The sequence below is a fragment of the Berghia stephanieae genome, chromosome 1, assembly GCF_034508935.2.
Source record: "Berghia stephanieae isolate SIO BIC M18660-M18661 chromosome 1, UCSD_Bste_1.3, whole genome shotgun sequence".
In the NCBI taxonomy this organism is placed as follows: domain Eukaryota; kingdom Metazoa; phylum Mollusca; class Gastropoda; order Nudibranchia; family Aeolidiidae; genus Berghia; species Berghia stephanieae.
Genome location: NC_088360.1, coordinates 125,752,390 through 125,768,714, shown reverse-complemented (window position 1 = coordinate 125,768,714; position 16,325 = coordinate 125,752,390). Strand labels below are relative to the sequence as shown.

At 38.0% G+C, this 16,325-nt stretch overlaps 2 protein-coding genes across 2 annotated transcripts in view; one reads left to right on the top strand and one right to left on the bottom strand.

Moving 5' to 3' along the window:
- LOC144963051 (integrator complex subunit 7-like) overlaps positions 1 to 5,177 on the bottom strand; it is a 25,856-nt gene extending 20,679 nt beyond the window's left edge. The window contains exon 1 of the mRNA XM_078896659.1: positions 5,058 to 5,177. Coding sequence (XP_078752785.1) covers positions 5,058 to 5,151 — 94 coding nt within the window. The 5' untranslated portion in view covers positions 5,152 to 5,177. The remainder of the gene's footprint in view (positions 1 to 5,057) is intronic.
- Positions 5,178 to 5,204: 27 nt separating this feature from the next.
- On the top strand, positions 5,205 to 14,145 carry LOC144963046 (COMM domain-containing protein 1-like). The gene is made up of 3 exons (XM_078896654.1): positions 5,205 to 5,386; positions 10,432 to 10,722; positions 12,360 to 14,145. Exons 1-3 carry the CDS (start codon positions 5,207 to 5,209, stop codon positions 12,468 to 12,470), a joined length of 582 nt encoding a protein of 193 aa, XP_078752780.1. The 5' UTR covers positions 5,205 to 5,206; the 3' UTR covers positions 12,471 to 14,145.
- Positions 14,146 to 16,325: the final 2,180 nt, after the last annotated feature.

Genomic DNA, 16,325 nt, shown 5'->3' with positions numbered 1-16,325 from the left:
GAGAGATTGCAAGTTATCGGCCGGTCGCCCACACAAAATTTAATAATTTTTTTTTAAACAATATTTTAAGATTTTTGCTAGGTTAACGGTGTATTCATTTATAGAACTGTTCCTTCGTGTTGTGGATTGGTTGTTTTTTTTTGTTAAAAATTTTATTTATTTCTTTTTTATATATTGGTTTGTTTGTTTTTAGGCATTGTAGCTAACATTATTATCATACCCCCCCCCCACCCCATACGAAATTTATTTTTGTACTCTTCTTTTTTAAATTCAATTTTGGCAAGATAGACCGTGATTTTGGCCTCCCGAGTAAAGCCATGTTTTCATTTATGGAATTATCGGCGGCTTTTTCTTTTTTGATCTTGTATCACGGTCTCTCTTGCACCCAACATCTCAGTTGTTTGTGGATCGCCCCCACCCATCCACCACCAGTTTATAATTTTCTCTCTGTGTCTAAAGAGGGCTCTGCATGCATTGTTATCTAATATTAAATAACAAGACTGATTTTCGTAATATCGTGATTTTTATCTAACTTTGGTATAACGGACGTAGTCTCTTTAGCTTTAAGCAAATAGAGCATTAAAAAACAAAACAAAAATACCCCAAAAAACTTGACGGTAATTATCTCAAGGTTTTGTTCTTGTTGCTTGTACGAATATCTCTGATTTCCATTTCGTTTTAAAATAGCGTCACGATATTTTCCGTTTAAAAAGAATTCTCTCACCATATTTGGTCCCGCGGTTTTATGCATTTTAAAAATGAAAAATATTCATTAAGGTTATCTGAATATGCATTTAAAAAAAAAAAAAAAGAAAAAAATATGCAGGCTTTAATAATATAAAATAAATAAGTCAGACTCAACGTACAGCGAAATTATGTGAACAGAGAAAAATCCCCCCACCCCCACCCATCTTTTGATCTTCTTTTCTTCTCTTCATTGACTTTAGTGAAAAACCTCTTCTCAAACGAACTTATCTCAGACTCAGATCCAACGAACCAGTAGTATAGGCAGACTCACTTTTTAATTTTTTAAAACGTCCCTGTTTTCTACTGAGACATTCAGTTGAACAAAGATGTGCTGTCAGTGTCAGCTCACAAGAAACAGAGACGACGAAAGAGTGGAGACTACCTCAGGCCTCATCCTACCATGCGTTAGAGGTGGGGCAGTGCGTTAGAGGTGGGGCAGGGTCAGTGTCATTTAATATTAGATAATAGTGAATGCAGAGCTCTGTTCTAGGTACGGAGAGGAAATTATAAACTGATGACGGGGGAAGTGTTAACCCACAAACGACAAGGTTTTTGGCGCAGGGGAGACCATGATATGAGATCAAAGAGAAAAAGCCGCTGCACTTGGATGGTGTTTTTAAAACTATCCTATTTTCTTCCTTTTTACTTTTTACCGACACTGATGCGACGTAAATGTGTTGCAGGCCAAGATTTTGGTCTCCCTAGTCAAAATCGACAAACCAAAGTCTTGGTCTCCCTAGCCTCTCTCTACCCTTTAACTTTATTTAAACAAAAAAAAAGTCTCCCCCCCACTATAATTATATGAAAAATTCCCCCCTCCCAAACCCCTGCTAGAACATTATAAAAAAAAATATTGGGGATGTAGGAGCTTTCGGAAGGCCTCCCCTTTTTTGTTCCTTAGTGAGTCCGTAGACTGTAGACTTGTAGATAGCAGTCAGAGTCAGAGAAGAGTTGTGTAGAGAGCCTCGCCTTTGGCCGACCAACCTCCGCTGCACGTCCAACTCGCCTTGAGCATGCATTCACGTAAAATATAAAGATTTTTTTTTAAAACCTACCTCTGTTTCAAAAACTAGCATCTTTCAGCTTTCTAAGAAACATTTTGATTTTTCAGAACTTTAGTTCGTTAAAAAAATACGGCCAATCTGACCCGTTGAGTCGAATGAAAACGAAATTTTGTTGTTTACACGGTTCAAAGGAAATGCCGTAAATAAGCTTTCATGGACTTCCTGTGTTGTTTTTATAGTGTCACGTGACCGTTTTGAGAAATTTGTCGTCTGCTACAAATAATTAGACCGGTAGGGGGTAGATATTTTCGTTGGAGCAGAGAAAAAGTGAGTATTATTTCTTGGACTTGTAGAGAGGCCTAGGGTCCACCACCAGACCAGTTGATTGAATGAAAGAGAAAAAGGGCTTTTTTATCCGCCGCCACCACCACCTTGAAAGAGTGGAGGGGGGGGGGGGGGGGGGGGGGTGCATGCCGACGAGAGGGAGACGTGTCGATTGGTGACCTTGGTGACGTCGAGCATCTCAAGGATGCTGGCAGTTGCAGTTGCAGGTGTTCTTAACCCCTTAACAGCGAAGCTAATTTTTTGCTTTTAGATAGTAGTTTGCTTTTATCTTTATTATTGTTAACGGGGAATACAGCGTTTCCACCAAGAGAGTAGTCAGACTATCGCAACTCGGACTTCAATTGTCTATAATAGTTTTGCCGTTACTTGTCTTTTGATGATAGAAGATTTGGTGTTAGGTCAAAGATCGAATTTCGCCGCTAAAAGGTTGCATTGCTACTGGGTTTGCTCTCCGCCCCCCCCCCCCTACCCCCCCCCACCCACTTTTTTTTTTCTTATTTTTTTTTTCACCTTAGTATTGATGATTGCTGCTATTTCCTTTTTTATGATTAGCAAGTGCCGTAGGAGTCTCACAGGATGCAGGAGTACTGCAATTAACCCTTTACCAGTGACACTGATTTTTTTGTTTTTCGAATAATAGTCTTCATTTATATTATTTTTTAACGCAGAAAAAAAAACGTTTCCACCATAAGAGCAGTAAGAATATTGATAAAAAGCGCTTTGAGCACGTTGGGTGGATATTGCTCTATATAAAAGCTCAAGTTTTTAAATTGTAATTTGTTTTTGTCTTTTGATGAAAATGGTAAGATTTTATGTTTGGTCCAAGTAAGATTGATATTCGCCTTTAAAAGGTTAAGTTGTTTTGTTTTTTCAGTTTTTTTTTTGTTTTGGTTTTTCAAATGCGGATACGCTGCTTCTTCCTTTTTTTTTTTCCTCAACTGGCAAGCTATCGCTGTACTTACCCGCATGGCTTGCACACACAAAAGGATACATCTAAGTCACAAAACCTTACATCCAGGTCACAAAATCAGACAACTAGGCCACACATCAAGACATCTCTGTTTCGTTTGTTCCAAGATAGCAAAACAAACCAGACGTCTTGGAGTTCGAAAGAGCTTTCCATAAAATATTTGGTATTTGCAAGACCCCAGAAACCAATTCCCTATACAGCTCTTGTGCAAGGTTACTTATGACCTTGATTTCTTCCGTACCCACCCCCAAAATCCCACTTATTATGTGGTATAGGCAGAACATAGTAAATAGCTGGACTGCCACATGCGTGACTAAATTGGCCAAAGAGAGAACCTATACTTTGGCATTTGACACCATTACCTGATGTCTTGGTTTTTAATCCTAGCCTAGTGAGAGAGAGAAAACAAAACAATCATACATGTATCTGCAAACAACAGAACGTTTTCATTTTACATTGAGATGGGAAGGGGAAGGGATAACATTATGAAAGAGAGAGAGAGAGAGAGAGAGAGAGGAGAGAGAGAGAGAGAGAGAGAGAGAGAGAGAGAAGAGAAGAAGAGAGAGAGAGAGGAGAGAGAAGAGAGAGAGAGAGAGAGAGAGAGAGGAGAGAGAGGGATGGAGGGAGAGAAGGGGGATGGGGAGAAGGAGAATGGAAAGATAAAGAAACAATGGGTTGCCTGATGACGTAGATCAAAGGATTGTTACAGCGGTGTTCACGGAGCGTACTTCGTGAAATTTTAACCTTTTACAGTGACACTGATTTTTTTTCTCCAGATTGCTTATGCAGAATAAATCGTTTCCACCAAGAGAGCAGTAGTAAGAGTATATTTCGACTCGGGCTTCAATTAAACTATAAATCGCAAAGCTTGTCTTTTAATGATAACATTAAGACTAAGATCTGGAGTTTGGGGAGTGTAAGATGGAATCTCGCCAATAATGGTTAAAATTGTTTTGATTTTTAAAAACATAACACACACACACACACACGAGCGCGCGCGGTCACGACAGCGAGGACCATCTATTGCATGTGTTGCAACGGTAAATCAGTTTACGTGTACGTAGATCCTGAGGCGAGATGCCCCGTTACCGTGTACGCACACCCCCCCCCCCCCAAAAAAAAAAGAAAAAAGAAAGAGACACACACACATACACACACACGTACACACACACACACACACACGCACGCAGTCTCGCATCCGCTACGAACTAATTTTGCGCACCAATTTTTACTGCACTAATGCACCAAATTGCATTTGGTTTGGCCACTTGGCCTCCTGTAACCAACTTTTTGGCTTCCTCTGACTTTCCCCGTTATATCGTTTTACTCTGGTTCCGGTAAAACTTATTTTATTTGGCAATCTAAATATCTAAATGCAACATGTGCTAACGCCACAGATTGCATTTGCTAATGCTTCTATATATACGAATTTTCCTTATCCTATCTAAATTGTTTAACAAATCTAAAGAGTTTTCGCGAGGCTAAGGTGGGTTTGGTGGTATTTGGGCTCCTGCCGAGGAATCTGGCTTCTTGCTATAGCTAGTTTGGTCTCTTACTCAAAAATAATCTGGCAACCCTGCCTGGCTAGGCGGAACCTTGATAACAGAAACGGGGCCCACACGATTTCGCGAGGAATTAATCATGAAAACAATTAGGATATAATTTCAACACAACTTTTGAAATTCATCAAGGATTGTCCATTACCGAATGTTTTTTGATAGAAAACAAATGCATCTTCAAATCTAAACTGCTTTTGACGGTAAGCGGTAAGTTTTTATTTATTTTTCTGTCCAAACGAATGATTTGTCCTGGTTATAGAAGCTAAGTATTGGTAACACCGGCTCAGGCTCAGCTCTCTAGTCAGTGCAGTGCAAGTGCAAGTAAGCCGGTGCCAAGAAAAATGTACACTACAATTACAATATCGCAGTCTTTGAAATACATGTTCCTTAGCTTGCAAATATTACATGCAGCAAAGAAAACGATCATCAAACCTTTATCAAGCTCTGTAAGGGCTGAATTCGCATCATGGTCTTGGTCAAAAGTTGAGCCAGAAGAAGCCTTCGTACTCATGAAGGAGGTCGCCATATTTGTTTACAACTACAGAGAAGAGTGATCTTTCCTACTTTCCTGTTGATATCACATGATAGTTAAAATGGCGGACACTGCAAAACGATTTATGGCCTTAGTGACTGGGCTGATAAAACGGCAATATTACAATAACGTGGAGCTCACCAATGATGTTTTAAAAGAGGAAATCTACCCAGATTTGTCAGAAGAAGATTTTGAACATATAATAACGAGATGCACGGGTTGGCTAAAGGTAAAAGTGTTTTAATCCATCTTTGTCCAGAGCAAAAAAGAAGTGGGAGTGGTCATAATAATAGTCATATATAGAGAAGTCATAGTCGGCATCGTCATCATAGATCTATCTAGTCATAATAATAGTTATAGATAGTACTGAGAAATGGCAATGTAATAATTTGACACATTGCAACCTCTCTACTTCTACAACGACACCGTTGGGACCAGAAACATATCGTATAGAGAGTTGCCGTTGATGAGCAACCAATATTCAATATCAATAAGAGGAAGAGAAGAGTAAGTAAAAAGTACTGGATTGTGGTTTTTCCCAATCATTTTACAGTAGCAGGGTCAACTGAAGTAGACTACCGTGAAAATAATGTTATGCCACTTCTTACAATGACAGAGGCAGCCATCGCCTGCTTGAAAAACCAACACTCCTGCCTTGTCTGGTTTATAATAATAAACAACAATTCTGTGTGAATTAAGTCAACACAGCTGCATCAACATCAGCATTTGTCGACAGTCACTGCTTTTTATCTCTATGGTTCAAACCCACGCTGCTCGATTCTCTCTCAGGAAGAGAAGAGTAAAGTACTTGATTGTGACTTTTCCCTGCCATTTACAGTATCAGTGTCAACTGAAGCAGGCTACCTAGAAAATAATGTTATGTCACTTCTTACAATGATAACTGCTTTTTATCCATATGGTTCAAACCCATGCTGTTCGATTCTCTCCCAGTTCTCAGTGATCATAGTCGATCTGTTTGAACCCCTAAGGGACATGAAAGGCTGGGTGTCCGAAACAGACATGGAGATGCTCACTGTCTGACGAACTGCCTTTATCTGGGATGGATGGATTTCACTGGAAGGCAGGAGAATATTGAACACAGTAGACCTTCTTCTTCTTCTTCGTTCCTCTGATGGACATCTATGGCTGCAGTCCGATATCTGCTATGAAGTCTGTGGTCCGCTTTAGGTCCTCAGCCTCACCATAGAGCTTTGTGTTGAGTGTTGTAGGGGTGACCCAGTGGTTCGAACGTTGCACGTTGTATAATGGGCAATCCATAAGCACATGTAAAGTGGTTTCATGGTCGGTTCCACATGGGCAATAAGGGGTTGTTCCAATACCTAGCTTTGTAAACATATGTCCTCTTAGTCTATTGTGTCCTGTTCGGAGGCGGAATAGAGTGACTTGGCTACTTCGCTGAATGGCATGGATTGGATCCTGCTTGTTGTGTTCTAGGTGTGTGTCATTCCTTTCTTTGTCTATTTTTAGCTTTATTATTTTCTTTTGCTGATGGTAAGTGATTGACGACTTCGGTTGTTCCTTCTGGGCTCCTTCTTTGGCCAGTTGATCGGCAATTTCATTTCCATATATACCTACATGACTTGGAATCCACTGCAGCACAATTTTCCTGTTTTATCAGATAAGCCCTCAAGGGCCTCCACAGTGTGTGCGGCTTCAGAGTCCTGGTAATTTTCAATAGACCGGAGAGCATCATCAGAGTCTGTCAAGTAAACCACATTTTTCCCGTATATTCTGTGATCTCTGGATAGTTCTTTTGTTGCATTGAGGATGGCTTTTTCTTCAGTTTTAGTACTTGTGCACATTGAACCCACTGATACAGATATTTTTGTTTCTGTTTTATCTGTCCAGTGTATGAGTGCACCAGCACCTCCATTCATGAGGGGGCCGGAAACTGAGCCATCTGTATAAACTCTTATCCAGTTGGTCATTGGGTATTTTTTATCGATCATCTTTAGGGTTTGAGCATTGTCATTATTGCTTCGAATGTTTTTCTTGTTGATGGTTATGGATTTTTGTTTCTTTTTCCACGGTGGTGGTTTGAGATTTGGGACATTGATTTGGGCAATATCTTCCTTTGGTGTCACTTTATATTCGCTCTCTAGTTTTTGTCCCAAGGCGATGAAGTTTTCCCTTTTGAGTCGATTCTCTTTCTTTTCCATTGTACTTGGATGCAGTGGTTGGGATTCCATGAATTTTATCTTTGAGAATTGTGTCACTATTTTTAAATTTCGTTGTTCTTTGAGAGGTTTTATTCCTGTGTGGGTTTCCATCTTGTGAATTGGTGTTGTTTTCATTGCTCCAGTGATCACGCGTAGGCATTGGTTTTGGATTTTTTCAACCTTTTGAAATTGAGCCTGTGAGCACGTTCCCCATGCCGATATGGCATAGTCTATTGCAGGTCTTACATATCCAAGATATGTCTTCTTCAGGACGTTTGAGTTTGCTCCCCATTGCGTTCCAGCAAGTTTTCGGAGAAGCTGCATTCTCTTGTACCCTTTCTGTTGACTTTCATCTATTTGATGTTTCCAAGTGAGTCGAGGGTCAAATTTCACTCCTAGATACTTAGGCATAAGGTCTTCTCTCAGAATCTTTCCATCTAAAGTTAATCGCATAGATTGCTTTTTGGTTGATAAGCTGAATGTTGTGTATGTGGTTTTATCAGCATTTACTCTCATACCCCAGTCTTTTGTCCATTTGCTCAAAGCATCAAGAGTCATCTGTATCCTGGCCTTTGCAGTACCAATATTTCTTTCAGTGCATATCAGTGCAAGGTCATCTGCATACATGGCTGCTTTTACTCCTCTGCATTTGGTTTCGCAGATGTCATTGATAAAAACGACAAAGAGGGTTGGTGAGAGAACCCCGCCTTGTGGTACTCCATTTGTCATGTTCGTTAGCTTGCTTTTAGAGTTTTGAGATTGGACTCTTGCTTTTCGATTTGTGAGGTAATCTTTAATCCATGCAAACATGTTGTGTGAAACGTTGGCTTTCTTAAGTTTGAGAAGTAGTCCTTTTGTCCAGACTTTGTCAAATGCCTTTTCCATATCCACCCAAACTGTGACTGTGTGTTTTTTTTCTTGGTAACCATTTTCGATCAGCTGCGAGATGTATGTTATCTGGTCCTCTGTGCAGCGTAATTGTCTGAAACCAGCCTGTTCATCTGATATCAACTTATTGCTTTCTAAATACCATTGGAGACGGCGATTAACAATTCTCTCCATCAGTTTACCCAAGCAGCTTGTCAAACTTATTGGCCGGTAGCTTTCGGTTTTATTTTTTGGCTTGCCATCCTTCTTAATTGGTATCATGGTTGCCTGTTTCCATTTGAGTGGAAGTTTACCCTGTTTCCAACTTGCATTGAACAGTTGTTTCATTTTCCTCTTTGTGAGGGTTCCTAGGTGTTTCAACATGTCATTAGTAACATCATCTGGACCTGGTGATTTGTTCGTTTTTAGAGATTTCAAGGCAATTTCTACTTCTTCTTTTTTAATCGAACTGAACATGACATCATCTGTGGATTTTTTGGGTGTATCCTTGTGTTTTCTCAATTCTTTGTGGACTTCTCGTTTTCGTTCTTTTCTAATCTGTATACTCCCAACACTTGAGTACTGCTTCATAAAACAGTTTGCTGCTTGTTTTTTGTTGAGAATCCTCCCCTGATCATCTTCTACTGATGGTGCAGCATATCTGTTTTCTTGTCCACTTAGAGCTTTGGTTAGGTTCCATAATTTTCTTCCGTCTCTGTCGTAGTCAAGTTGTCTGGTTTTTTCATGCCATGCTTCCTGTTTTGCTTTTATTGTTTCTTTCCTGAGAGTTTTTTCAGCCTCTTTGTAAATTTCCATATTCTCATCATTTGGCTCTCTCTCTGCTTTTTTTCTGTGTTCAGTGATTTGGCTGTTGAGACTTCCTAATTTTTCAGTCCATCCTGGACAGTAGTCCTTTCTTGATCCTCTGGGGATTGATTCTTTTGCAGCTTTCATGATTGATTTTGTGAAAGCTTTGGCTGATTTTTCTACATTCCTTGTTTTACAGTTTATCTCTTTTGTATAACTATCAGTCAACTTTGAAAACAGAGTCCAGTCTGCTTTTTTATAATTCCATCTCGGAGGTGGTGCCTTTCTGTCTTTTGCATATTCTTCAGTTATTTCAACCAGAATGGGACGATGATCACTTCCTGCCAGTTGTTCCTTTATCTGTTTACTGACTTTTCCGGTGAGATCTTCAGATATGAGAGTTAGGTCTGGGGTTGATGTTGTCTTCCATGCTCTTGAGAAGTATGTATCTGGGTCATCTTCATTTCTGGCAATTTGAAGCTTACTGTCTGTAAGCCAATTTTCAAGGGTTTCACCTTTTCTGTCTAAGTCATTGTATCCCCAGCTTGGGGAGTGGCTATTGAAGTCTCCCACAACAATGAACTGTTCTTCTTCACTTCTTATGTTTTCAATTGGCAGATTCTCTGATGGTGGGCTGTAACAGTTATATATTGTGTATAACAGTTATATATTGTGTACAGTAGACCAACAGTTCCTTTGTCTATCTACAGACTTCTTTTTGATCCTCTTAAGTCATTCTCCCCTGTCACTTGACCGTGTCTTTGTTTTGAAATGGTGCCATTTGGTTTCAACAAGGCCCTGCCTGTAGTCTTTTGAAGAGAGAGAATCAGATTGGTATATAATTTTGTGAAAGATTATTTTTTTCCCTTGTAGAGCATATCTCATAGACTATATAATTGTTAGGTTTTTGATATAATGTTTATTTGTAACCATCTTAGTTTGTCCCTTTTGTATTGCCAGTATCAGTGTGAAACCTGTAGGCCGTTTCAGACCAGCTACAAAGATAAACTGAATTGTTCTTGGATTTACTACTCATTTCTGGTATATTTTTCTTTTGTGCTTTCTAGCTATAACTAATCATTTGGCTATTCTACTTACTTCCTTTTAACTAGCCATCAAATGACTTGAAAGTGTCGCATGTACCTTAAAACTTATTCAATTGCTGTTATAAGAAAATAAGGGTGAATGAATTAGAGATAACAAATATTGAGAATGGATGAAAATCAATGCTAAATACTGTAAATAATGTTCAACAATTTATCACATTATGCATCATTTATTTCTCAGCGGGCCAAATGAACCAAATTTTTATTTCAAATAGGCGTCCATTTTGTTACAGCATTCTTACTGTGTCCTCACTGCCAATAGCCAGGTACTGTTGTAGTTATCTTTATTTTCTTTCTTTTTTTGTCTATTCTAGAACATGGTGTCAGCAGATATGGACATGACCCAGCTTGAAGTATTTCTCACAGCTCAGATGAAACGTAAAGAAAATGCAATGACTGAGGAGCAGGCAGCAGTTTTTCGAAAGTTATGGAAAATTCACAAGAATAAAATTCATGATAGCATTGTGTCACAGACAATATGGGGTAATACATTGAAAAAAGTATCATGGAGAGTTGACTTGAAATCACAATCTAAAAACGAAGAACAAATCAATGCCCCCACTGCCATAATGGAATTTCATATTGCTGATAACCTAAATAAGAATGTAAGTTATTTACATAAACTGTCTTTTTTTCTTACTTTTCTTTTTTACATTGGACCTTGTTAGGCTTTGGATTCTTCCAGAAAAAAAACGTGAACCATGAGTAACTGCTGCTTGCATTCAACAAGAACTTAGATATAATACTTTTTTGACCTTCAAAATTGCCAACCTTGTATTCGAGATCCACTTTGTAATTTCTGCATATCACATTGTGATGATTCTTATTTTGTTGTTGAGAAAAGGGCCTTAAATTTCCATAATATGGACATATGCATAAATTCCAATGATTTAAATTTTGATGCTCTTCGTTTGAAAAATTTTTGTTATTGAGAATGATAGGTTACATTGGTTGCTGAAGCTGGGTGTGGTTTATCTTTTGCTCCTGTGTCAATTCTTGTCTTTGGATAAGACAACTTGGTTTTGCCCAGACCCTGATTGAGATCTTTTCTCATAAAGTGGGGGAGGAGTGGGGGGGGGGGGGGGGGGGGGCTATCGGATGTGTGCATCATGTGTACTGTGCTTTTTTCTGTGTGGGATAATTTTTCTTCTTCTTTTTCTCTCTCTCTTTCTTATTTTTTTACTCTTGACAACCATACCTCTGAGTGATGTGTAACTTCTGAGTATCTTTCTATTGGTGTGAATCCCGTCTGTCAAAGCTTTAGTTGGTTTAACACGGGCATAGAGGTATATTACTGCATATATCTTCTTTGTCTACTATTTCCCCTTTTCTAAAGCATCTGTCGCCCTAGGGCTATTTGCAGGTACTGAAATTCAAATCTTACTGTCTTGTTTACTGCACCATGCCTGCCGAATCTTACGAATTTTTGTAATTTTACGAATTTTAGACAAATTTCATAGCCAATTACAAAAATAGGAAATTTTATGGAAAGCTACGAAATTTTAAGTCTCAGTAATACATAAATAATGATAATAATAATGATAATAGTAATAATAATAATGTAAATAATAAGGACTACAATAATAATAATAATAATGATGATAATAATAATAATAATATTGATGATTATGATAATGATAATAACAATAATAAAGCATTTCTACAGGGCCTAATCATGACGATATAATGTTAAAGTGATCATCAATGTCAAATTGTGGTTGTACATACACGATCACAGAATTTACTAATTTTCTTGTCAAATTACTAAATATTGACATAAAAATGACTAAATTTGAAGTTTTCAATGTGCTGCACTGATATGGTCTAAAAAGCTTGAGCTTTTTATGTGGCGCAATAGCCATTAAACGTGCTCAAAGTGCTTTACAAAGGGTTCCTGGCCAACAACAACACGTAAAGACAAAGCTGTTAACAGTCAGGTACTCATTTTACACTTAAGTAAGCTGAGAGATTGAGAGTGAAAAGCTTTTTCCAAGGACTTAACTATGCACTGCTCAGAGAGTGGCTTGACCTATGATCCAAAGGCGAGTGTCATACAACAAGGATACATATGTAGCCGCAGGGTTGCAAGTGTTGTTTAACATTAAAATTAACTTAATATGTTTGAATGATACAGACTATTTTTTTAATAAATGCAAATTTCCTCCTACATTAATCATTTAATATAATCCTCACAATATAGTTTGATTTGAAGTTTAATTGTTGCATATATTTTTTTTTTCAGTCTCAAGCATCAGAGGTGGTTACTTTTGAATTGGATGAGAATAAGGTTACAGATATGTTGAATAGCATGCAAGACATTAAGGACCGGATCCAGAAATATACAACTAAATAGTATTATATGTTTTTTAGTTTCAGATTCAATCTGTAGGTTTGAGTGACCATTTATCATTAAATCAGAATTTTGCAACAGAAACATTGTAAAGTTTTTAACAATACTCAAGGGTAAGTCTATATCTGATTTTATCTATGGTTATCAAATAATGGATACATTACGAGGGTGCTATCAAGTATTATACAAAATGCTGGGAAATGCATATATTGCATCAACATTTTGTTCCATTCTTTTAGCGTATTGAAAATGCTAGTACTATCATAATATTGTATGTTCACCGCTAAAAAGTTGGATACATTATTCTCATTGTCAGCTTACTCTATTCCTTTCAGAGGTGCATTTAGTTTTGCATTAAAAATTTGTGATAGATGTGGCTATGGTTTCCAAACGCTTTATCTAAGAAATAAATTCCTCAGAGACCATAGGGAAAAATAAAGAACACACTTTTGCTTTCAAGTAATTTGGAAAATGTCAGCTGAGTGCAGATAATTTTTTTTCTCCAGATTTTATTAACTCGACATAAAGCAAATAAATATAAAATATAAAAATATTATGTTTTTCCCCACTTCACTTTGTTATTGTATAGGAACCAGCATGTACATATATGCAGGTCTGATATCCGAACCCACTTATGGACCTAGTTTAACATTATTGTAATGGACAATATTTTGCGTCACTTTTTGAGATTTCAGTTACAATAATGAGCTCAATAAGGAATTTGGTTTCAGACCAGCAAATAAGTGCACGTCGATAGGAATGAACCAGAGTGTATTAAATATGTTAAGTGAATTCAAGGGAAAAATATATTAGAATAATAAATCTACTAAGTGTTTTTATTTTTGCATTTAAAGAAATGACATTCATTCTAATCAATGAAAATATGTTTAGTTTAATTTAAATTTCATGAGGTCATCATATTAAGGTTTCATTCTCTAGTTTATACCATTGTATTACGTATCAGATTGGTTCACATACATATATTTTTTAATGAAACTTAAGAGATTCCTGTAATCTTTACCATTGCATTTACAATATTATTGCATTCATCACTCAAGTACGTAGTCAAGTAGGTCATATAGAGCTGAATTTTCATTTCTTACTGGTCGACTGAAGCTTACTTTTTAAAAGTATTGTCTTGTAGATAGTTCAATAAGTAGTGCACTCGCCTTGCAAGTGAGTTCTAGGTTGATCCAGTGGTGATTTGGTAGCTGGGTCTGTTCGGTCAGGCCGATAGTGCTTTGCAATTGTGTCCCTGAGTCTTTATGGCTCCAAAGGACCATTTTCTTTTTCTATCAGGCCTATTTTCTCAATCAGCTACCAGAGATACTCATTCATACATAGAGCCAAGAAACTACAAAAATCTACTGACCTTCATTTACATATATATATATACGTACAAAGAAGGATGGACAACAGGTGTTTGATGGACCAAATAGGAAACTGATCATGTGGTACTGATACTTGATTTTTTTTATATGAATGGACTATGGGACTAATATGGGAGGCCAGAGAGAAATAAAGAAATGGCGTGTGTATGTGTGTGTGTGTGAGAGAGAGAGAGAGAGAGAGAGAGAGAGAGAGAGAGAGAGAGAGAGAGAGAGAGAGAGAGAGAGAGAGAGAGAGAGAGAGAGAGAGTCAAAGAAAATGAAGGAAAAATAAATGTATGAGAAATTAACCATAGTCTTTGTTTTGTTTTACTTTTATCATTTTGAAGTTATTTTTGTTGTCTTCATCAGACTAAGTCTAATTTCGGTCTGTGTCAAAAGCAAAAATTAAGAATTTAATAGTAACTGCTTTACTATGTACCCACGTAAGAAATGAACAATGAAAGAATTGTAATTATCATTTCAAAGTAAACTTAAATGTAATATTATTGTTGGAAGTGATTTCCTGAGATAATGATACTGTTGCGCAGCTTAGGTCAAGAAGCAGCTAATGACGAATAGGACAACAAATCTTGGAATTGCTATGTGGTTTCTATTAGGTCCAAGGGTTCAAGCCAGCAATTTAGAGACTTTGACGGTATGCCCATTATTTTGAACAAATGTTCCTCAACCAGAGATTGAAAATAAATTTAAGGTTCTCATGGCGTACATCAGCATAGCCTTATTTTGAAAATTTAAAAGTGTCTAACAGGGGCAGCGTGGCTCAGTGGTACGGTCTTTGCTTCCTACCCGAAAGGTACCGAGTTCAATCACCCGCTGCGTTGTGTGGCCTTGAGCAAGTCACCTCGCCCTAGCTCACTTTGCGGCTGACGCCTGGGTTATTCCAGTCTTCTCTTGGAATAGACCCTAAAGACAAATTTCCCCTTGGGGATGAATAAAGGGAATTTTAATTTTTAATTTAATTTTTTATCCTATGCGTTAAATGTACTTTTCCATCGATGGCCAAGTGGATAAGAAATTGCACTTACACCCAGTCACCTATTCGAGCCCTGCTATAGGAATCTCGATTTATTAATTGGGGAAAGAAATTTAGCGACTGCACTGGATCCTCGGTAATCTCTGCCTTTACTTCAAGATAGATTCTGAAGACCAATTTCCCCTTGGGATGAATAATTGGAATAGGAGTTGAACAATTGAAGATGGGAGACCATAGCAGTAGACATAAAAGTATGTAATGAATTTCAACAATGTCTCACAGCTCAAAGATTCACATAAAGTTAAATATATTTCCATTTCATATGTCATCTGTGTGTACCAACAAAACTGCAAATGTATATCCCATTCTATACTATGGTACACATCCGCTAGTTACTGGTCCCAAACCAGGCATCCATAAGGGAACCCCATTGGGTAGAAACCTACTACAGTACAGCTCGCTTACAATGGCCTTGGTTGCAGCAGGAGCTCAGCTACAACTGGAAATTTAAAAATCCCCGTTCTACGGTCTATATGATTCATATAAATCATGCATGGCTATAACGGGGAAATATTTCTTGAAACAAGGCTACAACAGGGATGTCAGTTAAAAGTGTGGCACTCAGTAAAGAAAAACTACGTACTCGAGAAGAAAAGAGGAAGGCAAACCTGACACACATAATTTAAACAGACCGGAGATGAGGTGGGAGTGACGAATTACAGTTATTGTGTGAATCATTGACGTTTTTCTGTGTAATTTGTGTATCCATGACATAACAAAAGGCTAGTGAGAGACACGCGACTGGCTGATCAACAAGTCAAAACATTCAGGCCTAGTATGTAACACGTAGAGTGAGGGATGTGCGTCTCTTGACTGATTAGGTAACTGCCCAATGAAAAGTGAGATGATGAAGTTCTATGTGAAGCCTGAGGCTATGACTGCGCTACTAGAGTGTTGAAGTGCACTTAGTGCTTGTCAGTGGCACAGTTGGAAAGGAGGAAGGTAGAATTAACTGTTGCAATGTTCCGTGTCCTAATTTAAGTGGAAGGGGGTATGGTGATTTCAGGGGGGGGTTTACAGGAATGGAGGTCACGTCATCCGATTCATTTACTTAGGGAGGTAACTCGAAATGTGTTCCTTTTCTGTATTTTTTACTTCCCTCAGTACTGCTTCTCAAATTCAGAATGAATGGATAAAATGGGACTCGGCTACAACCAGGATTTTTTGTTTGTCCCAAGATCCCCGTTGTATCTGAGTTTCACTGTACCGCTACAGATTATCATAAGGACTAACGGAATCGGACCAGGTGAGAGCATATGACGCAGACCAGTGAAAGCCATACTTTGGAAGCTACTCTGCCACAAAGGCCTCTCGCCAAGACAAGTTTCACTCATTGCCAACTGGAATGTGAGAACACTCTATGAAACTGGTTACACAGGTAGCACCAGAAATGGCCAGGTATAATATTGAAATACTCGGCCCAATGAGGTTAGA